The sequence below is a fragment of the Nilaparvata lugens genome, chromosome 6, assembly GCF_014356525.2.
Source record: "Nilaparvata lugens isolate BPH chromosome 6, ASM1435652v1, whole genome shotgun sequence".
In the NCBI taxonomy this organism is placed as follows: domain Eukaryota; kingdom Metazoa; phylum Arthropoda; class Insecta; order Hemiptera; family Delphacidae; genus Nilaparvata; species Nilaparvata lugens.
The window spans coordinates 68,700,124-68,716,954 of record NC_052509.1 but is presented as its reverse complement, the minus strand read 5'-3'; the positions used below and the strand labels follow the sequence as shown (position 1 = coordinate 68,716,954).

The 16,831-nt window shown below is 36.0% G+C and overlaps 2 protein-coding genes across 2 annotated transcripts; one reads left to right on the top strand and one right to left on the bottom strand.

Moving 5' to 3' along the window:
- Positions 1-974: 974 nt before the first annotated feature.
- On the top strand, positions 975-16,516 carry LOC120352055 (E3 ubiquitin-protein ligase MYCBP2-like). Its single transcript, XM_039431506.1, has 6 exons — positions 975-1,204; positions 3,254-3,368; positions 4,422-4,597; positions 8,705-8,857; positions 14,557-14,826; positions 16,367-16,516. The coding sequence occupies exons 1-6, from the start codon at positions 1,052-1,054 to the stop codon at positions 16,514-16,516; spliced, it is 1,017 nt and encodes a 338-aa protein (XP_039287440.1). The 5' UTR covers positions 975-1,051.
- LOC120352101 lies at positions 5,272-7,183 on the bottom strand. The gene is made up of 2 exons (XM_039431790.1): positions 6,985-7,183; positions 5,272-6,420 (listed from the first exon to the last, which is right to left on the bottom strand). Exons 1-2 carry the CDS (start codon positions 7,075-7,077, stop codon positions 5,299-5,301), a joined length of 1,215 nt encoding a protein of 404 aa, XP_039287724.1. The 5' UTR covers positions 7,078-7,183; the 3' UTR covers positions 5,272-5,298.
- Positions 16,517-16,831: the final 315 nt, after the last annotated feature.

The following is a 16,831-nucleotide window of genomic DNA, read 5'->3' as shown; positions in this document are numbered from 1 at the left end:
TTTTTTGTCAAACATAATAAAATTTGCCTAAACTTTTTCAACAAACATGTTTGTCGAACATTTGTTCAGTGTGGACATGGCTTAAGGCATGTAAGGCATACACTAACGGTATAACAACCAAGCATGCATAAAACACAGTCGTCATTCATTGTTGTGTCATCACAGCTGTGATCACAGCGGAACGCTTTGAGCAAAGTTTTTGAGGTTAGGTTTTTGTTTCTCCGATTTCTTGTTGTTTATTTTTCCTTTGCTGCTCTTTTTGTTCTTAAATCTTTATTATATTAAAGCCACATAGACAAAAAATTCACAGTCAATACGGCTGATTGTCACCGAGTATTTTTGTATAATTATAATTTGTAACTTCCCAGAGTTGATTTGTTGATATTGGATGTCTATTTCATGTTAGAAGCTGCTGTCAAAGAGCTGTTTTTTGTTCAGAGCCTCTCGCTGATGACAAAACATGCACGATTTAGGCCAGTATGCAGATACTCGGTTTAAACGGAGAAATGTCAGCTGTTCGTTCAAACCACGTATGAAACTAATTATGATAAATGCAACCATATCTACAAGTAAACCTGGTTTAGCGTTAAACTTAGGTGGGATGCACACCAGAGAAACGCGTTTCGTGAAAAAAGTTTCAGGAAACGTGAAACAAAAGTTGCTCGCAATCGACTGATAAGATTAAGCAGGGAACGTTTCTTTTGTATACATGCGCGAGTGAAACGGATTGCATGAAACAAGTTTCATGAAAGAGGGCTTCACGAAATGCGTTTCTCCGGTGTGCATCCCGCCTAAGTGTCAGCATATGGCCCTAAGATGTGTATGTGTATATGATGAGCATGTGAGTACACTCATGGAAACATGTGTAAACACGATAAAATAATGTGTTTACATATGCTCGTCATGCATGTCCTGTCGTTAGTGACCAGCTTAAGATTGCAGCATATGATGCATATAATTGAATGCATCGAATGTGTTGTGCGGTTTTTAGGTGGAAGCGTTGCGTGACGTGACTGGTGTGCTGGAGACGAAGGCGTCGTCAAGGCAGGCGATGGTCGGCAGCCTGGTGGACAACTCGACGGAGACTTTCTGGGAGTCGGGCGACGAGGACCGCAACAAGACCAAAGTGCTCACATTCACCTGTCCGTCGCACGCCAACCCTGCCATCATCTATGTGCACATCGACAACTGCCGCGACCTAGCGGTCAGCATTCAACGATAATATAGATTAAGCAACATCCATCTCATTTGCTATGTAGAAACCATGTAGTTCATTAGCATTAATTTGTGTATTAATGTATTCTATAATAAAGGAAAGAACTGGCTTATACACATACGGGATATGAAATTCATGAATGACGCATCTTCACGTCTGAATTACTGGACTGATTAACTTGAAATTTTGCATATAGATTCTTAATTTTCCGAGTATGATTATGAGCATATTTTCAATTCTTCAAGATTCCATTACGTCAAGTTTTCAGTTTGTAAAGTTATTAATTAGTCCGTTGCGGAGCATGGGTTACCTACCAGTTTATAATAAAATGGATTGAACAGCATCTATATCATTTCTATGTACAAACTATGAAGCTCATACGCATTAATCTGTGTATCAATCTATAAAACCATACATAAGGCAACATCCACCTGATTTCTATGAGAGGTCAATTGATAATGAAGATTACTGTAGAATTCAATGTAGCATGAATATTATCGAGTCATTGAAAAGAAAAAACTGATAAGGGTCTATTTTATTTAATTTGTAGCCTGTATAGTTTGTGAAGCAATGAAGAGTTCTATTGAAATACTGCTAGATAACTTTAAATAGATTGCATTTTTAAAGTCAATGGAAATTATAGGAATGCTTAGTTTGTCACGTCTCCTTTTTCACTACCTTCTATAGTAGATATCTACCGTGATTTAAGTCATATCCTTAATCTGATCTAATATTAAATAGTGTTGATATTTTTTAATATAATTATCAGTTTTATCTCAAATATATTATATTCATCAAGAAAATATAGCTTTTCTTGATTTAATAATACATTTTTCACAATTGAAATAAAATAATCTGGTAACTTGATTCATTATATTTCTACATAGCTTACAAATATTCCTGGCAATTTGGCAATGGTGCGGAGTTGAAAAAGGATAGATATATCTGCTTTAACAAGATCTGACAGACAAGGCTAGCAAACTAATATTGATTATCAAATGCTGATTTTAAAATTTGTGTTACAAAAAAATAAGAATCCATAGGCCTTTTGCCTCTGTTTTTTTTAGGTTGGACTGTATGATACGATCAAAACACATTCATATATCCAATTCAGCACACTAGTATTTAGACCCAGGAAAACAAATAGGAGAATCACTTACCCAATCCAAACAATGACGTAGATGATATAACGATAGGTATAAACAGGGTTACAAACAGGGTTTCAGGTGGTAAATTGGAATAAGGAATATGAAGGAGACAGATTGGTGAAAACAAATCGATATTATACTGCGATGGTGTGTGATCCGCTCCAGTGGTCCTTGATCTTCAAACATTTGTACTGACTGGTTATATTTTTCACTCAAAGTATTTTGAACGATTTAGGGCGTTGGCTTTCACTCTCAATATATTTTCACAAACACAAGCACAAGTTATGAGTCAATTACTACACGAAACGAATATATTATATTTACAATAATAATGGGACGAATTTCCCATGATGGTATATTCAAAAATAAATAAAACAAATAGGAGTTGCTAATTATGGATCAACTATCCAAACGAAAAACAATGATCTGTTGACGAGGAGATCTGTTTTGCAACTGAGCTCAGCCCCGGGTTGCACACCCCTAGAGCGGAGGGGATGGCACAAGTCGTGGGAATAAAATAATGTGACAAAATCTCCTTCTCAGCACTATGCAGCGGATGAAGGAAAACTAAAACTACTATACGATGAAACTGGCTTGAACAATGGAATGAAATAGATTATCAGGAATCTAATCTAGACTATTCTATGTCTAGTAATAAATTATAACCGCGAACTAGATTTTTAGAACGAGGATTATTGAGTTACCAGAATATTTAATTCATTAAGTTATGAAAATGTAGAAGATCACAAATATTGTTCTCTAGATTGTTTAGGTTTAGACGTAGACTCGCGTGATTTACTTAAACCAAATATTAAGATACCTCTAAAATAATTTGTAACAGTTTTACTTATCTTATTTGTAATCTATCATGTATTGCATTCTGTTGTAGAACAAAGTATCAAGTGTGACGTTTCTGTCCGGCTCGAATAGTGAAGAGCTAGTGCGCCTGCGCACTCTAGAAGTCGAGTGTCGCGCTTCTGGCTGGATCAACTGCTCTATCAAATGTGAGTCTACATAATTCATCAGAATCACTACATAATGTCACAAACAAGAGTTTGGCCAGGAGATTAATTATTGTAAACTCATACGGTACATGCTCAAAAATGTTTGCAGAATGATTCTTTTCAATTTTTCTATCAGGAAATTTATTATTCAATGTTTGTAATGTATTTTTTGTCGATTAGTTCTTGTCAATTGTTCTATCTGAAATTTTATTACAGTTTTTATTAAATACACAGATAAACTCTTCTGCTGTGTATACTGTATCAATTTACTCTGCAACTATGAATATGTTAATTGTGTTTGTTTCAAGTATCAGGTGCCCTAGACCCATGTGCACTCTCTTTTGCAATTCATTCATATTTTGAGCTCCTAGATTTTATAATGCTTTGCACATCACTCTCAAACAGGCTGCATCTGTACCATTTGATCGAAGCTGTTTGAGAAGGAAACTTGGAACTTGACTTCTGAATATTTTGCCTGAATATATAGAAAGCATGTTGTTTCATTTTATTATATAGAGATCAAATAGGTATTCGAAGTAGAATGTTATCCCAGTATCTAAATGAATCTATGTTATTCGCCCCATATACAACTCTGTCACCTTTAAATATTATTACGGTACCTATCTATTTCATTTTTTAATAAGCTTGTTAATATTTATTTATTTTTTTAAATTCAACTCTCTACGAGTATATTGAGCCCAGGTGATGATGAGAAGATGACTGACAATGCCGCACATTCGCTTCCATTTGTGATAATTTAACGAATGAATGAGAGATGATGAAATGAAATCTGAGAACGAGCACCCTATTTTTATTCTATTGTTTTCTACCTAATATTTTATCTATTTCTCACTTACCTGTTTACGTGCGACTACCCAAACCACAAGGGAATCTTGTGTGCTGGATGGGTTTTCTCGTGATTTCGTGGTAACGATAAACTTTTTCTTAATATTCTATTACAATTCTCTATTTATGTGGGTTCTATGATGATTTTACATTATTTTGTAAACTGTTTCTTGAAGAGAATAAAATTTTGTTTGATATTTGTTGCAGTACCGCGTCAAAGTGTGCTGCGCCTGGAGCTGAAGGGGCCGGACAACTCGCTTCGCGTGCGGCAAGTGCGTGTGCTTGCGGCGGGGGAACGCACGCCGCAGTCCACCGCCATCGCCATACAACAACGCAACACCGAAGCTGAAACCCTCAAAGTGTTCCGTCTAATCACTTCACAGGTACTTTCACACAGGCTACTCTCATTCTTATCATGTACCTATAGTGAGGTCCATGTTATAATGACAGTGGCGAAAGATAGGAGAACAGCGTTCCCGATTCTCTGTCTTGCCACTGTCTTCTATAGAGGATAGCTGATACTGGTTTATCTAAAATGACATGGTGATATTAACTGTTAATTCTTGTTTTAAATAATCAGTTATATTCCGTTCGTCAAGAAAATATATTTTCAGTGATCAAATATTAAATATTCATATTTGGGATTAAATATTTTGTGAAGTATTACTCAAAGTAATACTGAGTATTACTGAAGTAATTTACTCATATTTCTATATTGTTAGAAACAATCTGGCAACTTTGCGGAGCTAGAAAAGGATAACGCTATCTGCTCTGTCAAATGATAGAGTATTACTCCTATGTTGTATTGATATCACCACCTATTGAGAAGATACTTAGTAAACTTTCTGAAACTGGAACAAATATATTATGACTGTATTATTGATTTTTCATTATGATTGGTAATTGATAAGTTAGAGGAAAAAATAAATTCTATGGAATGGGAAAATGATTTTTCAAATAGTTGAATTCTATGATTTAGCAATTATATATCCTATCTTATTTTATTTTTATAAATATATCCTCTGTTACTGTTAAGATAAACAATAGAACAGAAAAATCAATTTCAAAGTAGCTCGGTTTTATTTCAAAATTGTTCATACTGATCTGTGGTTTTGTCTATACCTTCTTCAGTTGCTTTTTCCTGAGAGCTATTTTTATGTACATGTACAATTTGAGATATCATTTTAGCTATGTCTGATTTGAATACTTCGGTCGGCTTATGCGTGACAGTATTAGTTGGTTTAGTGAACATTGGTAAAATGTGTATAGTAGGCTTGCTTTGTGAGACTGTTGTTAGATCTTGTTCTAGAATCAAATTCTGTAGTATGTTTTCATATTCTTTCACATGTGACCGTTCTGTGGATTCAGTTCTTACTTTTGAATGTCCAGTTGATCCATTGATCCTGTGCTGAAGTAATTCTGTTTTTGTCAGAATATTTTCAAGTTCGATCTCTTTCAACGATAATTCATTTTCCTTGAGCAATCTATCTTCAATATTTATTAAAGTCGCTGCAACTTTCAAAATGTAATTTTTCTCGTCGTTTTGTTGATTCCTGATAGAATCCAATTTTCTGCCGGTAATTTCGTTTTGAGATCTTAGCTTTTCCATGAAGTTGGTTTGCAATGTATCTAGTTTCTTGTTCAAGTCTTGATTTTCTTTTTTGATATTTTGTTGTTTGATTTTCAACTCCTCAATTGTCATCTTCATTTGATCGCAATGCTCAGCTAACGCAACAAATACTGGCTTGTAAATGTCCAAACTTGATTGTTTATTAGAAACTTCTTCTAAACTTTTATTTTTTCCAATTTTGATAGATGATTGCTCAGCTATGGCTGTTGGTTGATGTGTCTGCTTATTAGTTAGAGAAGTTGGCACAAACAAAGGTTCCATACTTACTGTGAATGGGTTTGGCAAATTCATAGTTGTTGAAGATTTGTTTTCCGTTGGATTATTAGCAACCACCATGAATCCCTCCAATAACGATTTCAGCATTTCGACAGGATTGTGTGTGCCTGTGCCCATTGCGTCTGCCGCTTCATTACTTTTTATCTGTTTATCTTCTTGAGCTTTTATAAGTGAGTTTATTGTATCCTTTAAATATTTTGTGTTCATATTGTTCTTGAAGAAGTCACTTGATATGTAGTAGTTTGCCATATCATCTTTCACATTTGAACTGTCGTATTCGTCAGAATCAAATTCGAACTTCTGAAAAAAATTATTTCATGATTACTTGAATATCAAAACCAAATAAAAATAATAAAAAGTGATAAGTGAGCGTTTGCAGCTCTTGAAAGTAACATTCAAGAAGTTTACCACTTTCACTTTGAATATCATAGGCGTATATGGTAAAATTGCCTTTTTAAATTTTCCTTTAAAGAGTACTTAGATTTCTATTTTTATTTATATGGTAAAATTGTGATGCCATAATAATAAACTCTATCATAGTAAAAAAATAAATGATAAATGTTAGATTGAAGTATGTTATTTAAAAATGAATATGAACACTTTCCAATTCTTGCTTGTAAGTTTAAGAAAGCAAATGGTATTTTACTTATTCACTTTTTAAATGTACTGAAATACTTAACTAGAAACACCAAAAATTTGATGACAGGTATTTCGGCACTGGACGTACACTTTACACCCTAGTTCAATCCAAACATCCATAATTTAATAGTTTTTGTGTAAATATTTAACGATTTCTCCTCAAAAATGAAAAATTGTTTAGTTGGAATTGTTGTAATTATTAAACTAGATTTTAAATTTCTTTACCTTTGCAATCGACTCAACATCACCATTAGCTCTCCCAATAAAGATTATGAATGTAATGATTAGCAATTTCAATGTATCTTTTACAATTTTCATTTGATTTTTAATTTGGTTCAAACTTTAAATGTTTTCATAACCTATATTAATAATATTTACCAATGTAAACTGTAGGTGTCGCCTGTCATACGTTTCTAATGATTTCGATCAGAGAGCAGCTGATAATTATATTATCTTCTCTATTGCATGGTGCTTTAAATATGTTTTTACAACTGTTTTTTTCAAACCAATGTAAATTGTTTTAGAATTTAAATATTTTCTAAACAGGATACCATGTCCGTTCTTTCACATATTGAGAAGGTTTCACAAGTAAGAGCTTGGTCTCAAAATGCCTTCATTGTGGAGCCTCATATAATCAACCAAATTTAGGACTAAACTAAGCCACATAAATAGTAGGCCTACATATTGTTAAATTTCATATTCTTGTTCTCTAGCCTGAAGACCGGAAATTCAAGTAGGCGTACTGCCTTAAGACCAAAAGTGAATATAACATTTTGTATTATAAACGCCTACTATTTCTGTGGCTCAGTTTAGTCCTAAATTTAGTTGATTTGATAAGGCTCCACCCACACCGAGGGCACCTTCACCGAGGGCAGTTGGTATCCTTCTTAGAAAATTATAATGCTAAAATATTTAAATTGGTTCGAAAAACAGATGTGGAAACATATTCTGTGACGGCCTCATTGCTCAGCGCCCCCACATGAAAAAATCAGTCTTCATCACGGTTGGATTTCTTACGTGTGAAGGCACATCATGTTTCTTTCCAATCTTCCCTATTATAGAAATAATTTTAACTTGTGTACATTATTGAAATTTTCTACTGTGGAATGAATTATTCCTTTAATTAGTGATCTATTACTTCTTGCAAACTGATAACGATTTTTCAAATACTATTTTGAATGAATACGGAGAGAATACCATTGAGAGTCTTTGAAAGACTCCAAACCAGCATCAAAAGCGAGGTAGGCCAAGGAAAATATGGATGGCCAATGTTCGAAAAGAGATGGAATGCAGAGGTTAGCGGGAGGATGGCTGGAGAGATAAGGAGCGATGGCGGAGGGGATACTAGAAACAAGTTGCAAAAACTTGCGAAAAAATACTATTTTTTCCAACTTCCATGTATAGTATTTCCATGTATTTTTCCAGTTTCCATGAATAAGCACTGAGGTATACAGCATACATTTCTATGCCATTCTATGGGTTCAAGGTTGTTTTCCTGACAAAAAAGATAGTAACTGCTGCAAATTTGTTTGGAGGCGCTTCAATGCCAGACACTCAAATCTTCTTTGAACTTATATCATTGTTCATAATTATCTCTTCTTCTTCTGGTTCCTTCTCCTATCGGAGGTTGGAAATCATCACGGCAATTTTCACTTTATTGATTGCAGCCTTGAATAGTTCCCTTGAGTTGCAGCCATACCATTCTCTTAAATTACGCAGCCAGGATCATAATTATAGTCTCTCCCTATTCCAGATACTGTTGCATGAATATTCTAAGTGACTCGGAACTATGGAAATTGGTCATACAGGTAGGTATATGGCAATGTTGATGACTATTTATGAATGATAAAAATACAAAATCATAGTATAATCATGATCTCATAATCATAATGATACAGTATTATATCTGAATACTTATAATGTGATTTTGTAATGATGTGTTTAGGTGTTTGGGAAGTTGATAGAGAGTGGTGGCCGAGTGGACAGGAACAGTGTGGTGTTGGCAGGGGACGAGGACGCGGGGGAGAGCAACGACCTGAAGGAGCACGTGGTCGGCATTCTCTTTGCACGCAGTAAGCTCACCCACCTCCAGCGACAGGTAAACAAACTACCTATTGATTTTATACAAGTTGTATAGTTTTACTGCACCTGAACCATCCTGCATATTTTTACTGCATTTGTTCCCTTGAAATTTTAACACTCAGGCCCGGTTGCACAAAGGCCTGTTAAATTTTAATCATGATAAAATTTCACAATCACCTATAAGAGAAGGGATTTCCAAGAAGAAGGCTTCTCTGATTGCTTCTTGTGGCATTCAATCGGGATTAAAAGTTAACAGACTTTTGTGCAACTGGGTGAATGTCTATTTTAGCAAAGTGTTTCGAGAAAATTTAGATTCACAATGACATTTTCATCGGAGAGTACGTTATAGGCTATACTATTGTACTGTTTTATTATATAGAATCACTAGTACCCTTGAGTATCGCGTTAGCTCTCATACAGTGCAGACGTACTCGTAGTGTAGTGCAGTAGAAGTAGTGAGTCAGCAGTTGATTGTTCACGGTATTTAAGTGGAACAAAACATTGCATCAAATTTCGGTTAAAATCCGCCGTCTTTATGCAATCGAAGTGACCTACTTTCGCGCGGCCTTCAATTTTCGAAAAGTATGTTCGCAAATTATTGACTATGGCTACGTCAAGTGGAAAATTGTTGAAACTACCCAGTTTTCTTGCCCCGGAGTTTGAAGAGCAAGAAGACGAGGAAAGCAACATCGAGAACATGGACACCACCAAACCATCAGAGATCCAGTGTTCACCGGATCGTTATATTAAATCAAATAAGCTCCATTCAGCCGCCGAGCATGCACTCTTCATCGCCTGGAAGGAGTCGGATGAGAAGAGAAAGCAGCTAGAGAAGAGCAACGTAGAACTTCAGCGGAGAATTGAAGACTTAGAATTGCGATTTCAAAAAATAGAACAGAACATTCAACAACCATGCAGTCCAGCAGTTGCTGAAAACTACTCAACTAATGAGGAGGAGTTGGCAAAAGAGACTGAGTGGATCAGGGCCCGTAACAAACGTACTACAAAGAAGAGGAAACTAAATAGTACTTTGTCTCCTGAACCAAAGAATGAGCCTACTGGTAACCATCGTCAGTTGAACAAAATCACCTCATTGCAGAAGAATAAAGGCGAGGAAGTAAAGAACAAGAAGAAAGAAACGCCACCGCCACCAATCATAGTGGATGGTATAAAGAGCCTGGAGTCTCTCCATAAAAGTTTGAAAAAAGTGACTTCAGATGAAAAATTTAGAATAAAGCTCTTGAGTAGAGAGACTTTCAAAGTAAATTCAGTAGATTCAGAAACGTACAGAAATATTACAAAAGAATTAATCAACGATGGTTTCAACTGGCACTCGTATGAAAACAAACAGGTGAGACCCATAAGAGTGATGATAAAAAAACTTCATCACTCCTGTAGTATAGAATCCATAATGGAGGACTTAAAGGCTAAGGGATTGCTAGTGGTAGATGTAGTGAATAAGTTGAAGTGGAAAACTAAAGAACCATTAGACATGTTCATGGTTTCGTTCAGCGCAGAAGAGAATGTTAAGAAGGTTTTTGAACTTAAACATATTCTGGGTTGCAGAGTAGAAGTTGAAGCATTGAAGAAAGTTAATCTAATACCTCAATGTAAGCGTTGCCAGGCTTTCAACCACACTCAGGCTTATTGCAACAAGGAGGCCAGATGTGTGAAGTGCGCTGGAAAACATGCATCAAAGGAGTGTACGAAACCTAGTGAAGCACTACCGAAATGCATTCATTGTGGTGAAGCTCATCCTGCAAGCTACCGTGGTTGCTCTGTAGCAATTGAGTTACAAAAAATACGTAACTCGAGTAGGGTAGCCAGTAAGAATATAACATCAAAAAATGTTGTCGATTCTCAGGCTCGGAATGTGGCTAATTCTCAAAGTAGGCCCACTCAACATCAAAGTAGGCCCACAGAAAAGAGAATGACTTTCGCCGAAATCGTATCCAAAGAAAATAAATCGCAGATGAAGAAAAATGAAGAAGTAAAAGACACCTCACAAATCCTACAGCTCATCTTATCTAAACTTGATAAACAAGAGAAAATAATTTCATCCCTTCAATCTCGCATCGAGAAATTAGACAATAATAGACAACAAAAACCAAAATGATTCGTTCACTAAACATAATGGAATGGAACGCAAATGGACTCTTACAACGACAACTGGAATTGGAAGCAGTTCTAAACATAGATAATGTAGATATTTGTCTCATTTCTGAGTCTCACTTTACAAAACAGTCCTACATAAAATTTAAAGGTTACAGGACCTACCACGCCTTACATCCCAACAATGTTGCGAGAGGGGGGAGTTCAATCATAATAAAAGAGAGCATTCAGCATAATGAACACGTTAAATTAGAAACTGAACGAATTCAATTGATAGGAGTATGTGTGGAAGCAGTTAATTATCGATTTGTAGTTGCAGCTGTCTACTGTCCTCCTCGATATTCATTCAGAAAAGAAGATCATCTATCAATGTTTGATATGTTGGGAACGAGATTTATCCTTGGCGGTGACTTCAATTCAAAACACATTCATTGGGGATCACGATTAACAACTCATAAGGGCAAGGTACTTTACGAAGCTGTAAGAGAGTCAAGATGTGAATCTCTTTCAACTGGAAAACCAACTTATTGGCCTACAGATACAAGTAAGATACCTGATCTCATAGACTTTTTCATAATCAAAAACATTTCAGTAAACTATTTGCAAGTAGAGGAAAGTTTTGATCTCAATTCAGACCACTCTCCAATTATTCTGAAGTTGAGTGACACTATTTTACAAAAACAAAATAATTATCCCACACTAGTTAATAAGTATACAGATTGGGATGGCTTTCAGCAAGTGTTGGAGGAAAGAATTAACCTGAATTCACCATTAACAACTGCAGATCAAATAGATGAGGAGCTGGAAAAATTAATTCCTAATCATCAATTTGGTTTCAGAAAAAAACACTCCACAATTGATCAAGTACATAGGATAGTTAATATAATAGAGAAGAGCTTGGAAGAAAAAAAGGTTTGTTCAGCAGTTTTTTCTCGACATAGGGCAAGCTTTTGACAAAGTATGGCATGAGGGACTTCTTTATAAACTGAAGAAAATGCTTCCTAAGCAATTTACAGAAATATTGCAATCATATTTGACAGGAAGGTACTTTAGAGTCAAATATGAAGATTCATATTCTGATCTAAGAGAGATAAAAGCAGGAGTTCCGCAAGGAAGTGTTTTAGGACCAGTCCTTTATCTTCTCTTCACTAGTGATATCCCTAATTTGGAGGAGAATACCACAGCCACGTTCGCAGATGACACCGCCCTACTAGCAGTAGACAGTGATGTTGGTATTGCAACAGCGAAGCTTCAGAGATCTGTCAACAAGATACAAGACTGGACCAAAAAGTGGAGAATGAAGCTCAATGAGGAAAAGTCGATTCATGTTAACTTCACCAACAAGAGAGCTGTGTACCTTCCAATCAACATCAATGGAATTAATATACCACATGAAAATCAAGCTAAATACCTAGGTATGACTCTTGATGCTAAGCTTCGCTGGAAAGAGCATGTCAAAAAGAAAAAAGAAGAACTGAACATAAAATACAAGAAATTCTACTGGCTTATTGGAAGAAACTCATCACTTTCAATACCAAACAAATTGCTCCTCTACAAGCAGATCTTCAAACCTGTTTGGACCTATGGAATACAACTATGGGGCTGCACCAAACAGAGCAACGTCACCATCATACAAAGATTCCAGAACAAGGTGCTCCGAAACATCGTTGATGCTCCCTGGTATGTGCGGAACAGCGACATCCATAGGGACCTGGGAGTCAACATGGTATCCTGTGAGATTCAAAGGTATTCAGAAAGTCATGAAGAACGGCTCCACCAACACACGAACGTCGAAGCAATCCAGCTGCTAGACAACGGAGGGTTGGTGCGGAGACTGAAAAGAAGGAAACCATTTGAATTGGTGTGCAGTGAAAGTGGTGTCTAGTGAAAAAGCAGAGCAGTGATTGAGTGAAATCTAGCTTAAGTAGTACAGTTAAGAGATGTACATAATAATTATTAGTAGGTAGCAGTAAGAAATTCTAAAGAGAGTTTCACTGTCCATATTATATACAATTAGTAAATTAGGTTTGATAAAATTTGCTCATTAGTCTCAAGACTAGATAGCAATAGTAATGTGAAGAAAAAAAAAAAAAAAAAAACTAGTACCCTTCTATTTTTTCGTTGACACGACCGGTATCGAGAATTCATCGCATTAACAAGTGTCAAAAAATCATCATCATCCACGGCTCTACAATCCAAAAGGGATCTTGGACTCCTTCAGCAATCGCCTCCATTCTACTCTGTTCATGGCAGCTCCAATTTCTTTCACCAAGCCTCCTTGCATCTTCATTGACTGAGTTCATCCATCTCAGACTTGGTCGACAAGGTCGTCTTCTTCCTTCCGTGTCAAAAAATAATGTAATGAATATCCGAAACCGGACGTGTCATCAAAGAAAATTAAAGGGCAGCAGTGATTCTATACAATAAAACTATCAAGTGGACCTATGAAAAAAGATGAAAAATATTGTTCTGTTGAAATATGTCACTATGTAAGTTACATGTTTTCAAGTAGCTTTTAGTCTCAGATTCATGAAATATTTTTTGCATTTACTTATGTCTGAACATTAGTGTCATTGGGATTATTTGAGCAATTGTGTTTGGCAATTTTAAATTTTTCATTCTAGTATATTCCTCTGTATATTCTAATTTCATCTAATAGAAGACTCCACTTTAAACTATGAGCATTCATCATAGATAGCATGAGTAGGGCTACTCACCGCAGCTTAAAGTTCAAAGTGAACCTCAACATGGTTTGGTTTAGATTATCCAAGGCTGGTCACTAACGAGATGTGTGTACACACATGTTCATTATGCACACACACATTCACACATGTTCATCATGCACACATACATGTTTTTTGTCATCGGCGAGAGGGCTTCGAACAAAAAACAGCTGCTTGACTGCAACTTTTAACATGAAAATCAATCAATAATTCTTCTTCTTCTTTGGCTAAGCCTTATACCAATCACATATGGGGTCGTCATTTCCCTCTATCAGGCTTCTCCTCCACAAAATTCTGTCCATCTCCTTCCCGTATCTCCAATCCTTCTCCCGCAGATCAGTCCCTCATCCTGGCCTCCTGCATCTTCCTACCCAACAGTTCCACCCCAACTGTACCTCCAATCACCTCGTTACGAATCCTATCCCTTCTTGTGACTCCACACATTCAACTTAGCATTCTCGTCTCAACCACTTCTTTTTTCCTCTCTTGCCTCTTTGAAACAGGCCAGGTTTATGCGCCATACACCATAGCTGGTCTCATTGCCGATCTGTACAATTTACCCTTCATCATACAGTTCACTCTCTTATTAAAGATAAAGAGCACACCAATCATCCTTCTCTTATAACTAATAATAATAAATAAACCAATGGAAAATTACAAATCATAATGATAATGGTAATTAGAATCATAATAATGTAGCCTCAAATAGAGTAATGAAAGAATAAATAAACAACAAAAAATCAAAGATACAAAAACCTAACCTCAAAAACGTTTGTTTAAAGCCTTGTGATGACACAACAATGTATGACGACATGTGTCTACACACATGTTCATCATGCATGACCTGTACAATATTCTAATTGGAATTGAATGATTGAAGGTGTGCGCACACATAGTAGAGGCGATCCGCCGCGAGACAGCGCTGCTGCGCGAGGAGTGGGAGACGCGGCTGTGCTCGGGGGGGCCGAGCCCGGGGGCTGGAGTGGGGCCAGGGGCGGACTCAGTGGACACCTACTGCTTCGAGATGCTGAGCATGGTGTTGGCCCTGAGTGGGTCGGCTGTGGGGCGTGCCCACCTGGCCTCGCAACATGCCTTGCTCAACGATCTGCTCTGCTTGCTGCATACCGGATCCGCCAGGGTTCAGAGACAGGCAAGTGACTTTCCTTGGCTCTACTATATTATACGAATAAATTAATAAAAGATATGTTGATGTTTTGTGTAGGAGTGAAAGTGATAATTATTTATGTTCAAATGAGTTAGGTTCTATCATAGAGAAAAAATAGCATTAGAAGAATCCCATGTTATAGGGCGTTTATTTTTCAAATTTTACTTTCAACTCAAGCCGATAATCTACGTAGTTCTTTTTCATGAAGCTATATGACGCTGGTAGTCTCTCTACAAGCTGTGTCGCCCTCACACTCTCACCCGGCCAAAACAGTAATTATTATAGACAGTAGTCGACAGTAACCGGCTAAGTTAACAAAAATTGGCTTGGAACTTGGAACTTAAACGACCTTTACATCATGTGATATCTTCTTATGCTGTATCTTCTCTATAAACATCTTCTAAATGATACTTTCAAGCACATTGAGACTCCACTTAATATGAAACTTGATGAATTTATATTAATTTGTTCATAAATCTGGTGATGAAACTTGCTGATTTAATCGAAATATAAATATTGTAAATTGCCTTATTAATTATCACATTGCGACACTATTCAATCAAACTGATTATAAGTCATTTCACAATTTAGTGTATATTAGTGTATATTAGTGTAATTTAGTGTAATTTAGCTTATAAAGCTCAAAAAATCAAATTCAAATTTATTATAAAACAAAACGCACAATACAAATCAAGATACAAAAACAATACCATCAAAGTGAAAATATCAAATACATAATCTATACTTTTATAATAAAGGAAAAAACTGGCTTATACACTTACGGGATAGGAAAATTATGTTTGACGCATCATCTCGTCTGAACTACTGGACTGATTAACTTAAAATTTTGCATATAGATTCTTAACTAACCTAGTATGGTTATAGGCCTATTTTCAATTTTTCAAGATGTCATTACGTCAAGTTTTCAGTTTGTCATGTTTTATAATAGACCCTTGCGGAGTATGGGTAACCGCCAGTCAGTAATAATAATCAGATTATCATAATATATATATTAGTAACAGTGTACGTGACTCGTGCAGTGGAAGTATTGTTCTCATGAGATACTTTCTATTATTTTTAGTTGATGGTTATTTTATCTTATTTATCAAATGAAGTTATTCTGTAATTATACATAAGGTAAATTATGTAAACAAACAATTTTTTTTGTCATAATTTTGTATTGATGTGCAAATAAATAAATTTGAAGTGAATTGAATATAATGGGAGAATATCCATTACCACTCGGCCGGGTAGAGTGAGATTAGTACCATTAGAAAACATGAAAATAATATTTTACTCCTGAACACGTACACTGATACTGATATATGGGAATCCGCCTCCAGTCGTAATATTTATTTATACATTCATAAATTATAATATCATTATGGGGAATCTCTCGAATGAATTGCCCTTATTAGTATCACATTGAGAGATACTAGACTTGATAAACCTGTTTACGATTACACAATATACATTATACACTATAGGCATTTTTTGTTGACGTGTGAGTATGATGATGTTGCAGGTGACGGGGCTGCTGCGACGAATGCTGCCGTCTGTGCCCCCCTTGGTGCTGGCCCGGCTGACGGGGGTGCCCCGCCTCCCACCCACCGACTTCACCGTCGTCGCCTCCGCCAAGGACAGTGACGGCGAACACTTTGACTGCTATCAGTAAGCAAACACCATTTTCACATTAAATAGTTGATTTGCTTCTTACTTCTTTTCAATTCATTCAATTTTTATTCTCTTGTTGCTTCGACAACAAATAAATTCAATAGATTGCAAATTATTCTTTTAGATTGCCTTTTTTCATTGCATTCTCACAAGCACAAAATCAAAACAACCTGCAACAATATTTTCAATTTTGCAATAGATTTGATCATGATATGATGTTTAATATCATTACATTATACAAATACATAAGGCTTCATTAGAGCCTATCGTTTATTTCTTCCATTTTATTCTAGTCTCATGCTATTAGGTTGCATAA